Source organism: Paramacrobiotus metropolitanus, unplaced genomic scaffold (genome assembly GCF_019649055.1).
Source record: "Paramacrobiotus metropolitanus isolate TYO unplaced genomic scaffold, Prichtersi_v1.0 Parri_scaffold0000002, whole genome shotgun sequence".
NCBI lineage: Eukaryota > Metazoa > Tardigrada > Eutardigrada > Parachela > Macrobiotidae > Paramacrobiotus > Paramacrobiotus metropolitanus.
Genome location: NW_026570222.1, coordinates 2,063,428 through 2,079,560, shown reverse-complemented (window position 1 = coordinate 2,079,560; position 16,133 = coordinate 2,063,428). Strand labels below are relative to the sequence as shown.

General features: G+C 40.1%; 4 protein-coding genes and 1 long non-coding RNA gene across 9 annotated transcripts; 2 read left to right on the top strand and 3 right to left on the bottom strand.

Annotated features, from left to right (window-relative positions):
• Positions 1–73: 73 nt before the first annotated feature.
• Positions 74–3,316, bottom strand: LOC129584623 (tetraspanin-9-like). Its single transcript, XM_055476864.1, has 4 exons — positions 2,460–3,316; positions 2,225–2,299; positions 883–1,218; positions 74–546 (listed from the first exon to the last, which is right to left on the bottom strand). The coding sequence occupies exons 1-4, from the start codon at positions 2,847–2,849 to the stop codon at positions 400–402; spliced, it is 948 nt and encodes a 315-aa protein (XP_055332839.1). The 5' UTR covers positions 2,850–3,316; the 3' UTR covers positions 74–399.
• A 1,148-nt stretch (positions 3,317–4,464) lies between these two features.
• On the bottom strand, positions 4,465–8,436 carry LOC129585388 (alkylated DNA repair protein alkB homolog 8-like). The gene is made up of 10 exons (XM_055478044.1): positions 8,356–8,436; positions 8,073–8,257; positions 7,526–7,796; positions 7,141–7,275; positions 6,735–6,932; positions 6,434–6,608; positions 6,103–6,334; positions 5,490–5,645; positions 5,267–5,416; positions 4,465–5,056 (listed from the first exon to the last, which is right to left on the bottom strand). Exons 2-10 carry the CDS (start codon positions 8,178–8,180, stop codon positions 4,577–4,579), a joined length of 1,905 nt encoding a protein of 634 aa, XP_055334019.1. The 5' UTR covers positions 8,181–8,257; positions 8,356–8,436; the 3' UTR covers positions 4,465–4,576.
• Positions 8,437–8,620: 184 nt separating this feature from the next.
• LOC129588642 (uncharacterized) lies at positions 8,621–10,293 on the top strand. Its single transcript, XM_055482965.1, has 6 exons — positions 8,621–8,874; positions 9,007–9,131; positions 9,250–9,272; positions 9,352–9,442; positions 9,577–9,615; positions 9,823–10,293. Exons 1-6 carry the CDS (start codon positions 8,836–8,838, stop codon positions 9,944–9,946), a joined length of 441 nt encoding a protein of 146 aa, XP_055338940.1. The 5' UTR covers positions 8,621–8,835; the 3' UTR covers positions 9,947–10,293.
• A 1,264-nt stretch (positions 10,294–11,557) lies between these two features.
• LOC129586969 (uncharacterized) lies at positions 11,558–12,971 on the top strand. Its single transcript, XR_008690252.1, has 4 exons — positions 11,558–11,837; positions 12,362–12,417; positions 12,498–12,585; positions 12,660–12,971. It is a non-coding gene; the product is annotated as an uncharacterized LOC129586969 (long non-coding RNA).
• LOC129586946 (protein NATD1-like) lies at positions 12,855–16,029 on the bottom strand. 5 transcript variants are annotated; one of them, XM_055480505.1, is made up of 7 exons: positions 15,915–15,969; positions 15,733–15,787; positions 15,001–15,140; positions 14,078–14,282; positions 13,689–13,914; positions 13,375–13,416; positions 12,855–13,083 (listed from the first exon to the last, which is right to left on the bottom strand). In XM_055480505.1, exons 4-7 carry the CDS (start codon positions 14,098–14,100, stop codon positions 12,997–12,999), a joined length of 378 nt encoding a protein of 125 aa, XP_055336480.1. In that variant the 5' UTR covers positions 14,101–14,282; positions 15,001–15,140; positions 15,733–15,787; positions 15,915–15,969; the 3' UTR covers positions 12,855–12,996. The 5 variants fall into 5 exon arrangements, with proteins under 5 accessions (XP_055336480.1, XP_055336491.1, XP_055336498.1 ...); XM_055480516.1 differs by lacking the exon at positions 15,733–15,787 and having other exon boundaries at positions 15,915–16,029; XM_055480523.1 differs by lacking the exon at positions 15,733–15,787 and having other exon boundaries at positions 14,078–14,139; positions 15,788–16,018.
• Positions 16,030–16,133: the final 104 nt, after the last annotated feature.

Sequence of the window (16,133 nt, the reverse complement as noted above, 5' to 3'; positions counted from 1 at the left end):
AAACCACCAAAACGATTTGTTACACCCGGGGAGGGCAAAGGCTATTGCTAGCCTGTTGATGTAGTTCTCACTGTCGTAGCCAAACTTTATTTATTGCACTGCAATTCATTTATCAAAAATTCAAAAGCATTCCCGCTTCCTTAATCGTAACTCCAGAATTTACTTTCACACCATTTATATCCCCAAATTTTCCAGTGCAAAAGGAGCAAAGATAGATGCTTAACCATGTCGCAAAATTAAATAATACAGAACAGATCCTTTGAGAGATGCACACGAAGAGATAAAAGTATAAAACGCTAAAAGCGGAAATACTTTCAATCAAGGCGAACATTTTTTACAAACAAATACTTGAGAGACAACAAAAACAAGAAAGCAATTTGCACTATCCATATTTCTGCTTCAGAGATTAGTCTCCACGTACTTTGGTTTCGGTTCAGTTTGGACAACTTCAACGACTTCCGGTTCTTCGGTCCTGACTATCAGCTTTCTGTGTTCAGCCAGATGACCACCACAAAATAGCACCATAGCTGATACCAAACCAAAAAGCTGCAAAGAATAAATAATAATCCAAGAAGATGCACGACAACTTCTGTAATCTTTAAACTGCAACGGCAATAGCAGTGAAAAACAATTACTTAATGGAGTACGGTTTTAAGCAAATAATGGTAGGATATCCATAATACGATCATGCGTATCGTGCTCCGATCTTCACAAAACAGCTGATGGCAGAGCAACCGTAATATGAGCCACTAGTAATAAACATGGTGAAAGCTGCACAGTATATTACACAAGTAATGCAGCAAGAAAAGCAAGATAAATAAACAAGATTACTGCAAACAAACTTTTAAGTAGTTTCGCCAATGATCATATTCGCTGCCTTACCTGAACAAAGGCTAAACATACAGCCGCAATGGCAAAAATGTACATGTTCCTCGTGGCATAATCACGTATAACTTCGAAACACCCGCGTGGATAAATTAGGTTGTAGTTAAGTGATTTCCCACAATTAGGCAAATTTCGAGCTTCCGGTATGCAGCAGGAATCCGGGGCAATAGCTAGTTCCGGCCATGCGGCAATGAAATGCCAGTCAGCTTGATTGTCCACACCGCAGCAACCGAATGTACGCTGTATGGTGTCCCATGCAGTGGACAGACTAGAGTGGGGCAAGTAGTTGGTCCGCAAACTTAAACGCAGTTCGTATCGAACGTTATCCGTGAGCTAAAAAAACCCTTTTATTGATCATAAACAGCTGACAATAAGTATTTTCTCACTTAATAATTTGTTAAACTAAAATCTTACTGCCAAATACGAGGCTCGCTCAACAAGTTTTAGAAATCGTCAAAAACTCCTTGAGTGACCCTCGTATTTATGTTATTAATTTTATGTATCTGCGCTGTTACAGACAGTCTGAGTGAGACAGACGTTTTTTGTTATTATCTCATACTCGAAAACACAAAACGCAAAATCCAAATAGCGCAATCGTATAGATTTGTACGACTGACATTTAATGGCTACCGGATAAAGTAGCTTTGAAGCTTCCAGATTTTGCGGGCTTTCGGTTTATTACTTAGTAATATATAACACTGTATACGAGTTTATCGTGGAGTGGAAAATCGGTTAAACTGATGGTGAGCAGCAAAAATCATAAAACATAGTCAAGTATCTAAATCAGCAGCATCATAACGATCATCGATCGCTAAATGTATAATAAAACCTTTCCTAGTGATTTACGGCAGTGCAAACCGAAATAGGTAATTAGATTTTCTGCTTGGCTATGCCTGCGATCGTGTCTTACAATAAAACGGAATTACGTTTTCTCTGATGTTGTGTAAACGGATCAATATGGGTAATCATGCCAAGCAGTTTTCAATCTGGAAATAATCGAACGGCAGTTCGAGAGCATATTTAACAAAGCAAATGCGCGAGAGGTTCTGGCTGACATGATATTATTTTGAGCGAGATGCCGTAAATTTCGTCTGTGCGATATATCATTATATTAGTTTGTACGCGATCAGCAACAAAATTAGTTTTTGGGCTGTGGCGGACGTCTGTTGCACATGTGGATGGTGGTGAATTTACGTAAGAGCACTACCTTAGAAAACATTCGTTCTAATTGTCAGTTATTACTTCTCGGGAAAAATTACTCATGTTATGTCTGTGCTATATAATTAATTACTAATCTAACAGTAACACAGACAGATACCGCAATCACAAATGGACTTACAGTATCTCGAAATATTAAAAGGTATATTCCCGCTCCAACTTCCACGAGAAAAAGGACCAAGACCAGAATAAAATACTGCAAAAAACAAATGAGTAAAAATAAGGGAATTCAAAATATTATGCTTTTGCTGCAAATCCACTACGTTGGGTCGTCGGGTTTAAAATCTGAATCAATTCCATTTCGAATTAAAATACAGCTGAAAATACACCAGCAGTGCGCTGCAGCGGAATCTCACCGTTAACAGCAAACACCGATTGATCAGCCACGCTCCACAACAACCCATAATACAAACAAAAATTCCAATGCAGCCCATGCTGATGAGAAAAATGGCTGCCGAGAAGAAGGCATACTGATACACCACGCGCGCATATCCTCCAGTATGCACATGCAGCCAGATCCCTAATCCCAACGCTCCACAACTACCCAGCGTCACCAGGATGTTTAGCAAGACAAAGCATATGCGAATGCATTGCATCCCCGCGTGGCCCATGGCCCAAGATTTCTCCGACGGTGAGCTATCCTGTAGGATCCATTGGGAAGCGGGCTCCTCCACAAGATGGGCATTGGACGACAGAAGAACGGTACGTGATGGTCTGGAGTTGGACTCCACGACTACATATTTCATGGGAGCGATAAAAATCCACAATGTTGCATAAATAAAGTATGCCCGAACACAGATTTTAATATTCTTGGAAAAAGATCCACAAAAACTCAAAGTTTTTCTGCTGTTGAAGAGTCTGATAAAAGAACACAAATTCAGATCTTCTCGATAAACGGTAGTCAGTAAATGGCCGTTGTCGTCTATCCAGTAATACACACAGATGGCTGAAAGTAAGATTATCCCGATCTAGTCGCTTTTTATGAAATCGCTCAAGATAAGAAAAACCTTAAGCATGTGACAAGAATTATAAAAAATGCACGACATATCAATGATATCATGAGCCGATGGTTATCAATATTCAATAATAAAGAACAACACAAACAAAAGATTGGATGGCCTAGTTGACGGGAATACAGACTGGTGTGACTGCTACATATAGTGCTATGCTGCCTACCGCTTACAACGAAGACGATTATAGATTACGATTACAGTCGAACGGACACGTCAGGCCACTCTACGGCATTGGCGCAATAGTACGGCGGAGCAGACCAAAGCCGTAGCGCCCAGGTTTAGTGAATGATTCATTCATTTGGCGACTGTGAATGGGCTAAGCAGGGTGTAGTTCATAAAATTTGTAACAATAGGATTGATGTCACGTCCAAGGGAAGGCTTGCTTGAGAGTTTTCGTTCGCTCCGTACATTTTTGAAGTTGTCGTTTTGCAAAAGTAAATATTTGCATTTTACATCGCATATTCTCCATTACTTTGTCATACACGGATTCTCCTTAGCCCATCTGACAATATTAATTCAATACCTAATTGTTCTTATGTTTAATTGTCACGTCTCCGTTGGATTAAAGATTTTGATAGCTGGCCACACCAAAGAAATAGTGCAATATTTCAGTACACTCTGACTTATCGTAAGTTTAACTTACGATAAGTCAAAACCATGAGTAATCACAATTGACTCATAGAAAACTATCCAATAATGCGACAACACAGCAACGGTAACGGCTGCGATATATGAATGCCCCAGCTTATGATAAGTTAGACTTATCATAAACTCCACATTGTTAATGAGAGCGTGAAGTTACTGCCTGATTAGCTTAATTACCTTTAACATATCAAAAAAGCTGACCACCGCCGTCTTGAATGACTGTCTAATTAGCTTAAATATTGCCTAATTATTAATGACTGCGGGAAATTACTGCCTAATTAGTAATTAATGCCCTAAGTCATTAAATTATTAATGATAGCATACGCATTACTCTGCGTTCGTAATTATGTTAGATCTAAATTTGTTAGTACATAGCGTCCATAGCACGGTATTAACGGGGCAGTGCAGTCCACAGCACTCACCATCTACAGCGTGTAACACGCGCAATGCATGGATAAGTCAACGATGCCCAACGGAAAATCTAGTCGAGACTAGATTTACCGTTGGGCAGTGTTGCCTTAAAGTGGGCATGTGTTGACTGTTGCAACAAACCAATGCACAACGCTTGCGTTATCTCTGAATGACACATAGCAGCATGACGCACAGTCCGTTGGGCTGCATTATCATAAGGCAGTCAGAACTGAAAGTACCTAGTGATTTCTTTGAAGTTTAAGTAAGTATTGTTATCCGCCTAAAGCCGGCATAAACGAATACGTATGTTTTTGGTTGCCTACGTATAGACTGGTATAGACAAAATGATTTGCCTTGTAATCAGAAATCAAAAAGAAGAATTCTAAGAATAAAAATCTATGCAACTAAAAACATCTTCGCAAAACAATACACCAGTTTCCCTCGTCATAATAGCTCTGCAAAATTTCGATATTATCCAAGCATTCGCAGTACTCTTCCAACTCACCCTCTCGAAAAACATGATAGTATCTATGAAAAACTTTTTCGTCTTGCTTCACCGCATCACATTCTTTACGTTTCGGTTTGAGATGCCAAGGCACGAGAATATCTTGCTGTTTAAATTGGGTCCGGTTGGTATGAATGGGCAATTCGGTGCCGTCACTGCTATCGGCAGTATTCAATCGCGCCTCAGTGGGAAGGACATCAAGAGTCTGCTCACGTTCATCGCCTCCGTCTTTCGAAGAGGTACTTGGTTTGCCGCCGCCTTTCAAATAAGTAGAAACTCTCTGATCCTTTTTCTGCTCCAGTGCCCAAACGTACACTAATGCGCTGCCGTTCACTGATAATACTCGTACTAGTTCCCGCAAAGCCTTTATTCGGCGCTCCTACAAAACAAAGGAACGTTTGTCTCACATACCCTGATCTTCGCGGAAATGGATACTAATCACGCAATTAAAAACACTTTTCGAAATGCTCTGTAATGTGGCGGAGTTGACAACCGCAAAGTAAACAGCCTCTTTCATTTCGTTATCATGTCCAGCTCGGATTCTTTTGACAGGTCTGAAAAATACCGTAAATCAATAAAGTGCAGCTACCTGAGAGCTGAGATGATGAATCACGGCGATGCACAGCACGCCGTCGCAGCAGCCATCTCTGAACGGCAACGACAGTACATCGCTAATCAGAACCTCAAGTTTCCGGTCGCGGCAAATATCAATCAGGTTGACACTACGGTCGCATCCAACCTTGAAGTAGAGTGTGTGCGCACTAGTGAGAAGCGAAGAAAAATGTAAAGACAAATAATGATAGAAAAATTACCTCGAATATTTGTTTGCTTAAGCCAAGATATTTTCCATTGCCACAACCCACATCCGCTACAACGCCGCCGCATGGTATTGATTCCACAAATTCCACCACTTTAGGCCAGGGCTTGTATCGTGTCTGACTAAAATGCGCTGCGATGTCTTCATAAACCTGAAGAAAACGAAACAGGTAAATACAATTAATGGTTGTATACTCGCCGCCTGCACTTATTTCTATAGGCAAAACACTTTGAAGATTACGTGCATTAATTAAGCCCGTAGTGCAGTACCAGTGATCTGTGACGACATTTTCAAGTCTGACCTTTGAAAAAAACGACATGCAATGTAAGTGCCATAAATATAAATGTTGTGAGTACTTAAATGTCACGTACTTAAATGTTGTAAATGTTGTTGGGGGCTACTCAGTCGCTACAGTGCCTATAATAATTTCATTACTACTACTACAATGCCATCGTCCAGCGCCACTAATGATGCCCAGGTACCGTAGTGATAGTAGGAATTCTTCAGAATTCATTAAGTAATAACGATAACGGCACATTTAGGTTCAAAATACACTATCCACAGATAATAAGTTTCAAAACAAATTTTTTGAACTCCTTGGTGTTTACCTGATACACATGGCTTTCTTCCAGCGATAATTCTGAGCTGATTTCTTGGTTACCACCAGCGTTCTCATCATTTGCTCTGCTGTGATCAGAAGGTCTGGTATACTGACTGTCGCATTCATCGGGATATGCACATGTGCATGGGTGATTGCGAACACAGCGAAAGGTAAGCGAAATACGCCTTCCTCGGCGCGAGTTGTTTCCTGGAATGACATCGGTTGTACGCGGCGTAATCCTGCACAAAATAGTTAAAGTAAGTTACGTATATTTCGTTATCGATATAAATACTTTAAATGAGTATTTCGGAATTAACAATATAATTAAGAAAACAAACCCATGTTTCCACGCATAGCGGCATTCGTCCTTCATTATTAATGCGCTTCTGGGTTGCAACACTACTGGCAACGTCGCTGACCCACGAGAGAAGTTCATCACCACCGGACTGCCCAAACTGATCGAACAAATACCGTTCTCAAAAACGGAATGAGTATCCACATGTGCTGGTATTCCTAAAAATTGTGCATGAACTGGTCGCAAGCTTACAACAGCATAACCTTAGTTCTCACATAGGATCAAACAGTACTGTATATTTCCACAAATGCACTGTGTTCAGTGGAAAAATTATCATTACTTACCCTGACCAGGTTGATAAATGTTAATTGTCAGCTGATCAGGAGGTCTTTCAAAAAGTCCCAAAGCGACCAACTTCGATCTAAGAGGATCACAAACTGCCGGAATTGGTTCGACGGTCTCCTTCTTCATATCCACATTGTTCGATCCATAAAGAAACCTGAATCCATAATGCAGTGCTGTTCTGTTTCGTAAAACGTCTTCTACAACAAATGAACAGGATTCTGGTTAAGGTGACAATTTCTACTCGTGATCTCTTACTAGTAAACTGCCCATTACGGCAAACGACGAGAAAGCCGAACCTTTTCCATGACTATTTGTGAAAAGACGTATGGAGTCACATCATTTCATCCGAACTAATTTCCACACGTAATTTTACAAACACATTAACCAACTTTGATTATTACGTACTAGATGGAACGTTCTGCAGAGCGCATTCAACAAAACCAATAAGCTGATGTTCCTCTTCGGGGCTTACAAATTCAGGGTAGTAATGCAGTCCAGGAGGTTGTTTGGGTGATAATAAATCCGGTGTCTGCCTCGGATCTACAAACATAGCGCTAGTACATAATTATAATAGTGTAGTCTAAATTTGTTAATCCATCCACGTGATACCGTAAATCATCAATCAGTCTCGGCCGAAAAAGTCACATGGAATTAGCGAACCGAAAACCCGAATACTCCCAGTTTGTTAGTCAGTTGCTGCACCATTTAAAAATATTCAAGCGAATATAAAGTTTTGAATGTACTGAATTGTATTCTAATTAACTATCTGGGCAATAATTACAAAGTGTACCGAAGTCTGCGAGATATGCGGGAAACCAGGGAAATTCAGATCCAAAGCTGGTCGTAAAAGATCGCCCAGAGATACTTTGATGAATTTGTTCTGCAGCGCTTTCGTTTTCACAGGAAATGAGGGAAAATTGTTTGTCCGCAATCATGGTAACCTCAGTCCGCGGAATTGGCTGTCCCAAAGAAGTTTGCAAAGTAAAAATCTTCGCAATCTCGTTTATGACGTCCTGTTCGGAAAAACCGCAAGCCAAGCCGGCGTTTCCAACTCCTAACACCTGCATTTGCCACAAAAAATGATAACACCGGAGTATCGAGTATAATGTATTGGAGCAGAATAGTATTTCCTTTAAGAGAACAACTTGATATGTCAACAAAATAACAACAGAATTAACACATTTATTTTTACAACTTAGACACTCATTTATATCTTCGCAGTATCTACTATTTAATTGTCTAATTATTCTACTTGCGGGCGGTCCAGGGGAATTTACTGTCCCTTAAACTCGCGCGGGTACAGTAATAAGATGAAAAACATTAAAACACATAAGTACTTTCGTGGGAGAAGAGCATGTTAAGCAGTGTATATTCCATAACTTCAACTGCTTTTCTAGCCGCCGGATACCGCTTTCATGCTTTCGTCGGCTGCTGTGCTTCTCCATAGCATCCAGATTACAAATTTAAAAAGCACAATCACATTTGTTGGAAAGCGCAACCGATTGGAAATAGCAACCTGATCCTGAAAAGGTTTGGATTAATTCTCGCTTTCTCGGTGAACACAAACATGTAAGTAGTAGTATAGGAACAACGTGCAGAGTATCAAAACTGTTTGTATACTTTTAGGACACCTCGAAAGGTTCGACACGAAAACTTTCTGAAAACATGAACGTAAAAAAATTGATAAAAAAAAGATATCCGTTAAATATCTTAATTTTTATCAATGGTCCGTCAAAGTTTAGAGCAGCTTTTGCGTTTCACTCCTAAAGCATTTCAACTTTCCTGTCGGTCTTCCCGCCGTAGTGCGCTGCTACGTTAGCTTTCGGTACATACGTCATCGCGGAGCAAACTTTTTTGTTTGCGTTCACTTGCTTGATTTTGCTCTTCTGGATTCTGACTCCAGACCTCCTCCCTTCCAGTCAAATCTTAGGAGCCGTATACGTTGCTGCGTTTGTCGTCACTTGTTTTGTGTTTTATACTCGGTTACCTTTGTCTTTTCTGGTTTGAATATCACTGATTATTTGCTTCGTATCTTTGTATTAATGTACTGGTAGTGCTTTCGGTCCTAGCGGCCCATCAGCGTACAAGCAAACGTTTACGATGTCAAGCGATAAACAGACAGTTCCCGAGAAGAAGCAGGTATGCAATTTTACGTACGTTTGATGCTGCCTTGCTCAGCTCTTGCTTGTGCAGTGAAGCGCTCACGGAGTTGTTTCGTACTTTTCACGGTTCTTTTCCTGCCTTTAAACTTTCTGATTCGCGCTGCTGCAGGTTGTGTCACCGTCAGAGACTGAAAAAACAAAGCCCCCAGCACCACGAGCTTCGGTTGGTGCGAGCGGAAAACCGGTCGCGAAAGTGCGTTCTGAGATCAATAAAAGCGCTCAAGCGAAGAAATCGTAAGAATGAATTGTGGTCTCATAAAATTGTTCGTGCAGGACAACATTACTTGAAGTCCTGTTAGTACAGTGCCTTGTATTTTGATTTGTAATAATTTGTCGATTATCTCAATTGTAGAGCACCAAGCAAGGCGAAAACAAGTAAGTGAAAATACGATAATAAGATACGATGTGAATTCGTGGACATCCAGTCATTTACGGTTGTTTGGACAAATGTAAGGTGCAGCTAAGGGTGCACGAAAGACCGGCAGGAAGCGGAAGCAGTCAACGTCATCAGAATCTGAACCGGAACCAAGCGAAGACGAATCTGAGTGAGCGATAGCTGTCACTGCCTGCCACTAATAAGCTGTGAATTACAAAACTGAAAACTGTTGTATCTGAAAAACTGTTGTATCTGCATTCTACCTGGATTTAAATCCTTTAAGTTTTCGTTGTTTGGCTGCAGGGGAGATGGCGAAGAGGGAATTTCGAAACCGAGTTCCAGGTGGGCACTGGGCACATACTAACCCTGAAAATAAGCATCAGCAGTAACCAGATAAATTTTCGCCATAACTGTATTTGATATCTGGTTTTTTTAAAAATAAGCACTTGTGCACAGGAAAAAATCCTGCACATATTTACCGTGCTTAAGTTTTTAGCAGTCGGGCCGAGTTGGAGTTCATGATTTTTTGTGTTATTATCGCGCTCGTAGTGCCAATATAAAGGCGGGTATATCTGCGTATCCACCCGGTGGAATCCGTGTGGGATTGAGTCGGAAACATAAAGGCGCTTCTCTCCATCCCGACCTCGGGCGTAAGCTGCGGAGTCATCGCTGATTTGAAGGCTGACTGTGTTTTGCGGAAAATGTGACGTTTACCGGCTACCCGTCTTGTTGCTGAAGACAGTATGGAATTATGGCGTTGCCTTCTTTCTCATACCTTCCTGATTCTCTCAAGATGTTCCCTTTTGTCAGTAGCAACTTTTCCTGCCCGTTTGGTTGTTACGGTTCTTTATTTGAACTTATTTATTTAAAATAATGCTTTTTTTCAGAATTTAAAAAATGTTATACCTAAAAATCGTGCACAAAGGAGTTTGCAGTGTCCAAGTGGAGTGTAATAGTTACTTACTCGTTTGCAATCGCCGGTTCTGTCTGTCGTAAACTGGAACGGATTTCACTATTAAACTTCGCTACAGCTTTCCAAAGTAAGAGAACTGCAAGGGTCTCCCGGCCTTCAGTCCTTTCCGCTAACAGTTAGATTAGTTCCTTCTTGTGCTCTACACCTTCTACGGGAAAATTGCTTTTTCTGACCGTCTGACTTTTAAAGAAGCCGCAACAACCTGTGCACAATCGATAAACAATCGACCATTATAACAAGAAAAATGCATAAGTACTTGTCCTTTGATACCAATTAGTAACTACTGTAAAGTATAAGCTGAGTACCGTAAACTCATTTAAAATTCCACCCTTTTCATTGTGCTTTAAGCAGAAGCTATATCGGATGCCGCATTTTCCCTGTAATCCTGCATCAGATCTGTTCTATAAAAGGCAGACCTCAGACCAGAATAGATCTTGTTTTCTTCTGTAGATACCGGCGTCGACCGCTACGGTAAGTACGTATTAACCGGACTTACCGGAGAAGAACGGAATTGGACAACATCACAGCTAGCTGCGCGTACTCGTAAATAAGAGTAAAGAGGTGTCCGAAATGTCCGTCGGGCCACCGCCTGTGACGGCGGCATGCTGCACTATCAACACCTACCGCCCTACCCTACTAGTTGTTGGTGTACAGACATACTACCAGTGCACTACATCATCATTGCGCAATAAATTTTTTGACGCTGGAAATGTTCACTGAAGCCAGCACTCAACACGGACTCAGCAGTACTTTAGCAGTAACGTAGTGACACGTACGCATGCGGTGGCCCATGCCGCACGCTGTTGGAATGCAAATCTTCAAAATTTCCTAACTTTGTTAATTTTTGCGTTAAATTTTTATACATAAGCTTAAAAAACACAGAATAATTCATACTAGTAGCCAGAACAAGTGGTTTTTCGTTTTTTCTCTAGGGTTACGCACTGTGAGCATGCGTGGTTAGCATAGCCGCCTATGAGACGTCTTAAATGAGTCCTCCATAGACAACTATGCTAACTGCATAGGCTCACAGTGCATAACCCTAGAGGAAAAACGAAAACCTACTTGTTCTGCCTACTAGTATGAATTATTCTGTGTTTTTTAAGCTTATGTATAAAAATTTAACGCAAAAATTAACAAAGTTAGGAATTTTTGAAGATTTGCATTCCAACGGCGTGCGGCATGGGCCACCGCATGCGTACGTGTCACTACGTTACTGCTAAAGTGATGCTGAGTCCGTGTTGAGTGCTGGCTTCAGTGAACATTTCCAGCGTCAAAAAATTTATTGCGCAATGAATAATGATGATGTAGTGCACTGGTAGTATGTCTGTACACGTTGTTGTCGATTTTTACATTTTTACTGTTTTCGACCTATGAGAAAATTTTTTGTGGATTGGAGATTTTGTGGTCTCGTGTAGTTTGCTTTCCGGAAAATAAGCTTTTTGGAATCGGGAATTTTCGCAGCCTTCATCTTGGGACTTTAGACGTTGTGTCAGTATTTAACAATTTTGATTTCATCGGGCTAATTGAACAGTTTGACTTCTTTTGTTGGCCGCTGAGTTAACATCCGAATTCAAAATGTCTAGCCGAGAAGGTAAGCACGCAAACTGCAGTTCACGAAAAGTACGAATCAAGTGTAACTCCTGAGATTTAAGACTGATTGAGTTTTAGCAGGTGTTACTAGTAATCGTAAGTACTTACATCAATACCTACTGTAATAATTGTTTCTGCATGGAGAACTTCCGTACTCGCACAGGTAGAACTACAAAATACTATGTACATCAGCTAATCCGTGAAGCTGTGATTGTTTGTTTGTCGTGGGTTTTCAGATCTCGAGTCACAGAGTACAAACGTTTTCTGTCATTATTATTTATTGGGTTATTATTACTATCTATATTTACTGGTTGATACACTCGCATCTTAGTCGCTGATGTTACTCGTGAATTGCCCGCTCATTGAGTTACGGTAAGCTGCATGGTGACTTTTGAGTCTCAGTTCTCAACAGTCACATGGTACACGATAATTTTGCATTTACGGTTTTACCACCTATACATATTTACCATTCCTCAGTGTTTATTAATTTTTTGGAATATTTTGCTAACGTATTGTCTGTTCCAGGTGGTAAAAAGAAGCCGCTGAAGCAACCTAAGAAGGACGCAAAAGAACTTGACGAAGTGCGTAATTTCTTTGATTCCACAAACTGTGACAAACACAGTGAGGAATAATATTCTTATTATGGTCTCTTTTATTTTAGGACGATCTGGCTTTCAAGCAAAAGCAGAAGGAGCAAGAAAAAGCTATGAAAGAAGCTGCCTCGAAGGCGGCACAAAAAGGACCCCTCTGTAAGAATTCGTCTGCTGTTCTGGCTGTTGCGATTTGAAGTTTTCAGCACATTCTGAACATTTCTTTTTTATAGCTGGTGGGGGCATAAAAAAGAGCGGGAAGTAATGTGCTGGGATTTCTTGTTTCCCTGAGCTTGAACGGAAATATCGGCAACCACCAAATTTTTTTGGGACCGCAAAAACGCGTTTTGCTATTTCACTGTTTAGCGGCAATCGCAGATCATCTGATTTGTGTCCAAATGCTGCACACAATGCCATGTTTTCCACTATTCTGGTACCATTTTTATTGCGTAACGAAGGTTTTACTGCTCTACCACACTGGACAGCATCCTCGTCACGGTAAAAAAGGGTTGATAGACGCGCTAATAAAGCTTTGCTGTAACTGATGAGAACGCTGAACGGGTCGGTTTATCATAAGAATTCGATTTTTCCGAGCAAGGGATCTGACGAAATTTTGGTTCTGTTTTTGTTCACGTAGTCTTCCGTGTATGAACAAGTCTGAAACAAAACAAAATTCAGTGATAACGCGATACAGCGCGATCATCAGAATCTTCTAAACTCCGTTTGCAGTGAATAACAGACACTAACTAACTCTTTGCTTCTAAGTCATAATTATCAAAAACTTACTATCAGGTTCAAATCGGGTAAATAAAATCTGGAACCGTTTTTCACAAGTTAAAATCATAGGTCAGATTCTATTAGCTATCGCTGTACGCGGATACCGGTAACTCACTTCTAAATCCAAAATAAGAAGCGCAAAGCAATGCGGCGTTAGGACGAAACACTTACCAACTTCACTTTTAAATTTTCCGCGGCTGCATATCTAAGTCCCTGCAAAGTAAGATAAAATTTACAGCAGCTGTAACTTGTATGTATACTTGTTTATAATAATTAATAATATTATTATAATGTAATTGTAGCATCGTACAACCAATTTCTGGAGTTGAAAAATATGACTGGTAAAAAATAAATTCATCTTCAATGTATAAAGGTAATTTTCTGATTTGTTAGTATTAAACTGCAACAGATTTTTGTTACATATTGTCAGTGGCGTACGCTGCATATTGTATAGTAAACTGTATAACTCTTTATTATATAATTACCTGGTCCACCAGTTTAGCGGCAATTCCTTGGCCTCTGAGATCTTCGGGCACGAAAGTGTGTTGAAAATCTATTATCCCTTCTCTGGGCAATTCGTATGTTAAATGCGCGTCCTTCGCACCCGTGGGAATGTAAAACTTCCTCTTTCTTTCGTCGTGCTGAACGGAAGCCATCGTCCGGGAAACGATTGTAGGCGACCAAGCCTTCAGCTCCAGGAGGTTTGTAAGTCTAATTAACATAAGCATAAATCAAGGTCGGTAGTATCTATACCCTATAGAGTGGTCCCCAGATTGCTCCAGATGTTAATCTCTCCTCAAAACCAAAATCGATCAAATCGTGATTCCCTGTGACAGGGTACCCGTACAATTAATAAAGATTTTGCCCTACTCACCTTGTTATCGTTCCTCTCAGCATCAGAATAAGAACCAAATTCAATCAAATAGTGATAACAACCTAGCACAGATCAGTGCAGTAATAATTCAAGCTTACAATAATGTACCCACACAGCATTCCACCAGAGAACCTTGAAAAATGGGAGCGACAATTCCTCAACCAGAGTTCTTTGACGGTTTATATCAAGAAAGTAGAATTATCAGCTGTGAAAGAAAACTGCGGTTCTTCTTTCCAAATTAGTGAAACCACATGTACTCATACTTCTATCAGTTACGCTGCTTCTATGATCTATCCCTGTTAAATCTCGTCGTCAAAAGAATACGAAAAGTAACATACAAACGTAAACACATCGCCACTGCCATACCAGATGGCAAATCTCGCTGGCCATACCGTCCGAGACGGAAGCTATGTACATTACGTATGGAGTCAGGCTTTTGTACTCGCAGTATTATAACGCTTAAGTTCATATACAACAATTTTAACCCAGAGTCGTCAGAAGGCGGAAGCCGCGATTTCCGGGTTCCGATTTCCGCGATTCTAGAATACTGCAGTTGGCAAACATGCTAGCAGAATGACCACAAAGTTAATGGGATTAATGTTACTCGGGAATAGTTTTCCAGAAAACAGAAAGGAACTGGAACTCACTCGTAAAACGAACAAATATCATCCGGATTAAGCTTCTCAAAAATTGTGGTTTTAGAAAGTTTTCGTGAAATTGTCAAAATGGCCATGAAATTATGGATATTGATTCTAAGAAATCGTGTATTGTGCGAAATTACTTGAAATCTCGTATGAGCACTGATTAAGGGCATTACCGAAATCAAGCAAATCAAGCATAAAATTCATATTTCTTCGCTTGCACAGAAAATGCAGTGGCAAAAGTCGTATAAGAATAACGAAAACGAGCATATTTTTACTCACCTGGAATCTAGTTATATTGAGAAGAAGCAGCAGGCAGTTACTGTAGCTGACAATGAGTTAAGTACGCTTTCGTTCTCCAGTCTTTCTTCCTCCAGGGATTATCGCTTCTTTCGGTTAATTTTAAGTCGAACTAGTCTGAGCTACAAAGATTGTCATGTTATACCAGCCAGGGCGGAATAAAACAAAAGTTGTATGATTGGCAATTATTCTGTAACCGATAATTTGCCCAATCTATACGAGTTGCCATCTAGTCATCTACGATCTGCGTTCGCCGAACATTGCAACAGATTGTACTTGGTAGTATATATAAAGGTCACAAAATCATGAAAACTCGTCGCATGAACTTGCAAGTACTTATCATTTGCTGGAACTCAAGACCTTATTAACTCCGTCCAGACTTAATGATTCAAATGTGCCACTTATGATTATTTGTGATTAACGTACTTTACTGTACTACGCACGTAGTAGTAGGAAAATCGCTTGAAGGAAATACTACTCTAGAGCAGGACTAGTTTAATAGTAAACCATTATCTGCTTGCTTCTGAACAAACACCGAACTAACACGACTGTAGTATTGGACAAAACAAGTCCATACTTGTACGTACAACTAATTAAATAACACTGCTGTAAAAATTACAATAAAAAACAAACGTGTATGTGAGCATAAAACAACATAAAACAGGAGCGTTAATTAAGTTGTTAACTATTAACGGTAATTAACCACGTACTCACCGTACACTGGAAATACTTTCAATTTCATTTGTCCTTTATTATTGCCAAAACTGACCTGAGCAGAATGCATTTTCGCGTATTACCTTCAGCGGCAATAATTATTCATGTTATTGTTCACAGACTGCCAATACTCAAAGAAAAATTTTTCATGAGAATACTGTACAGTATTTACTGTTACCTACCAAGAACTACAAGACACAAGCACAAACACCAAGCAGTATTGTAATGACTACATACAGAAGTCTCAGTACCTCACCATGAGTACCTTTAATTACTTATTCTAATGAGTGTAAAGATTTCATAAAAAAACTGATGCACAGTTCGACGAAATCTGACCTTGAGTTTCCAATGGAGTTTATGGCGAACACTGCGTTGCCACAGGCATGAAGCATGAATTAGGC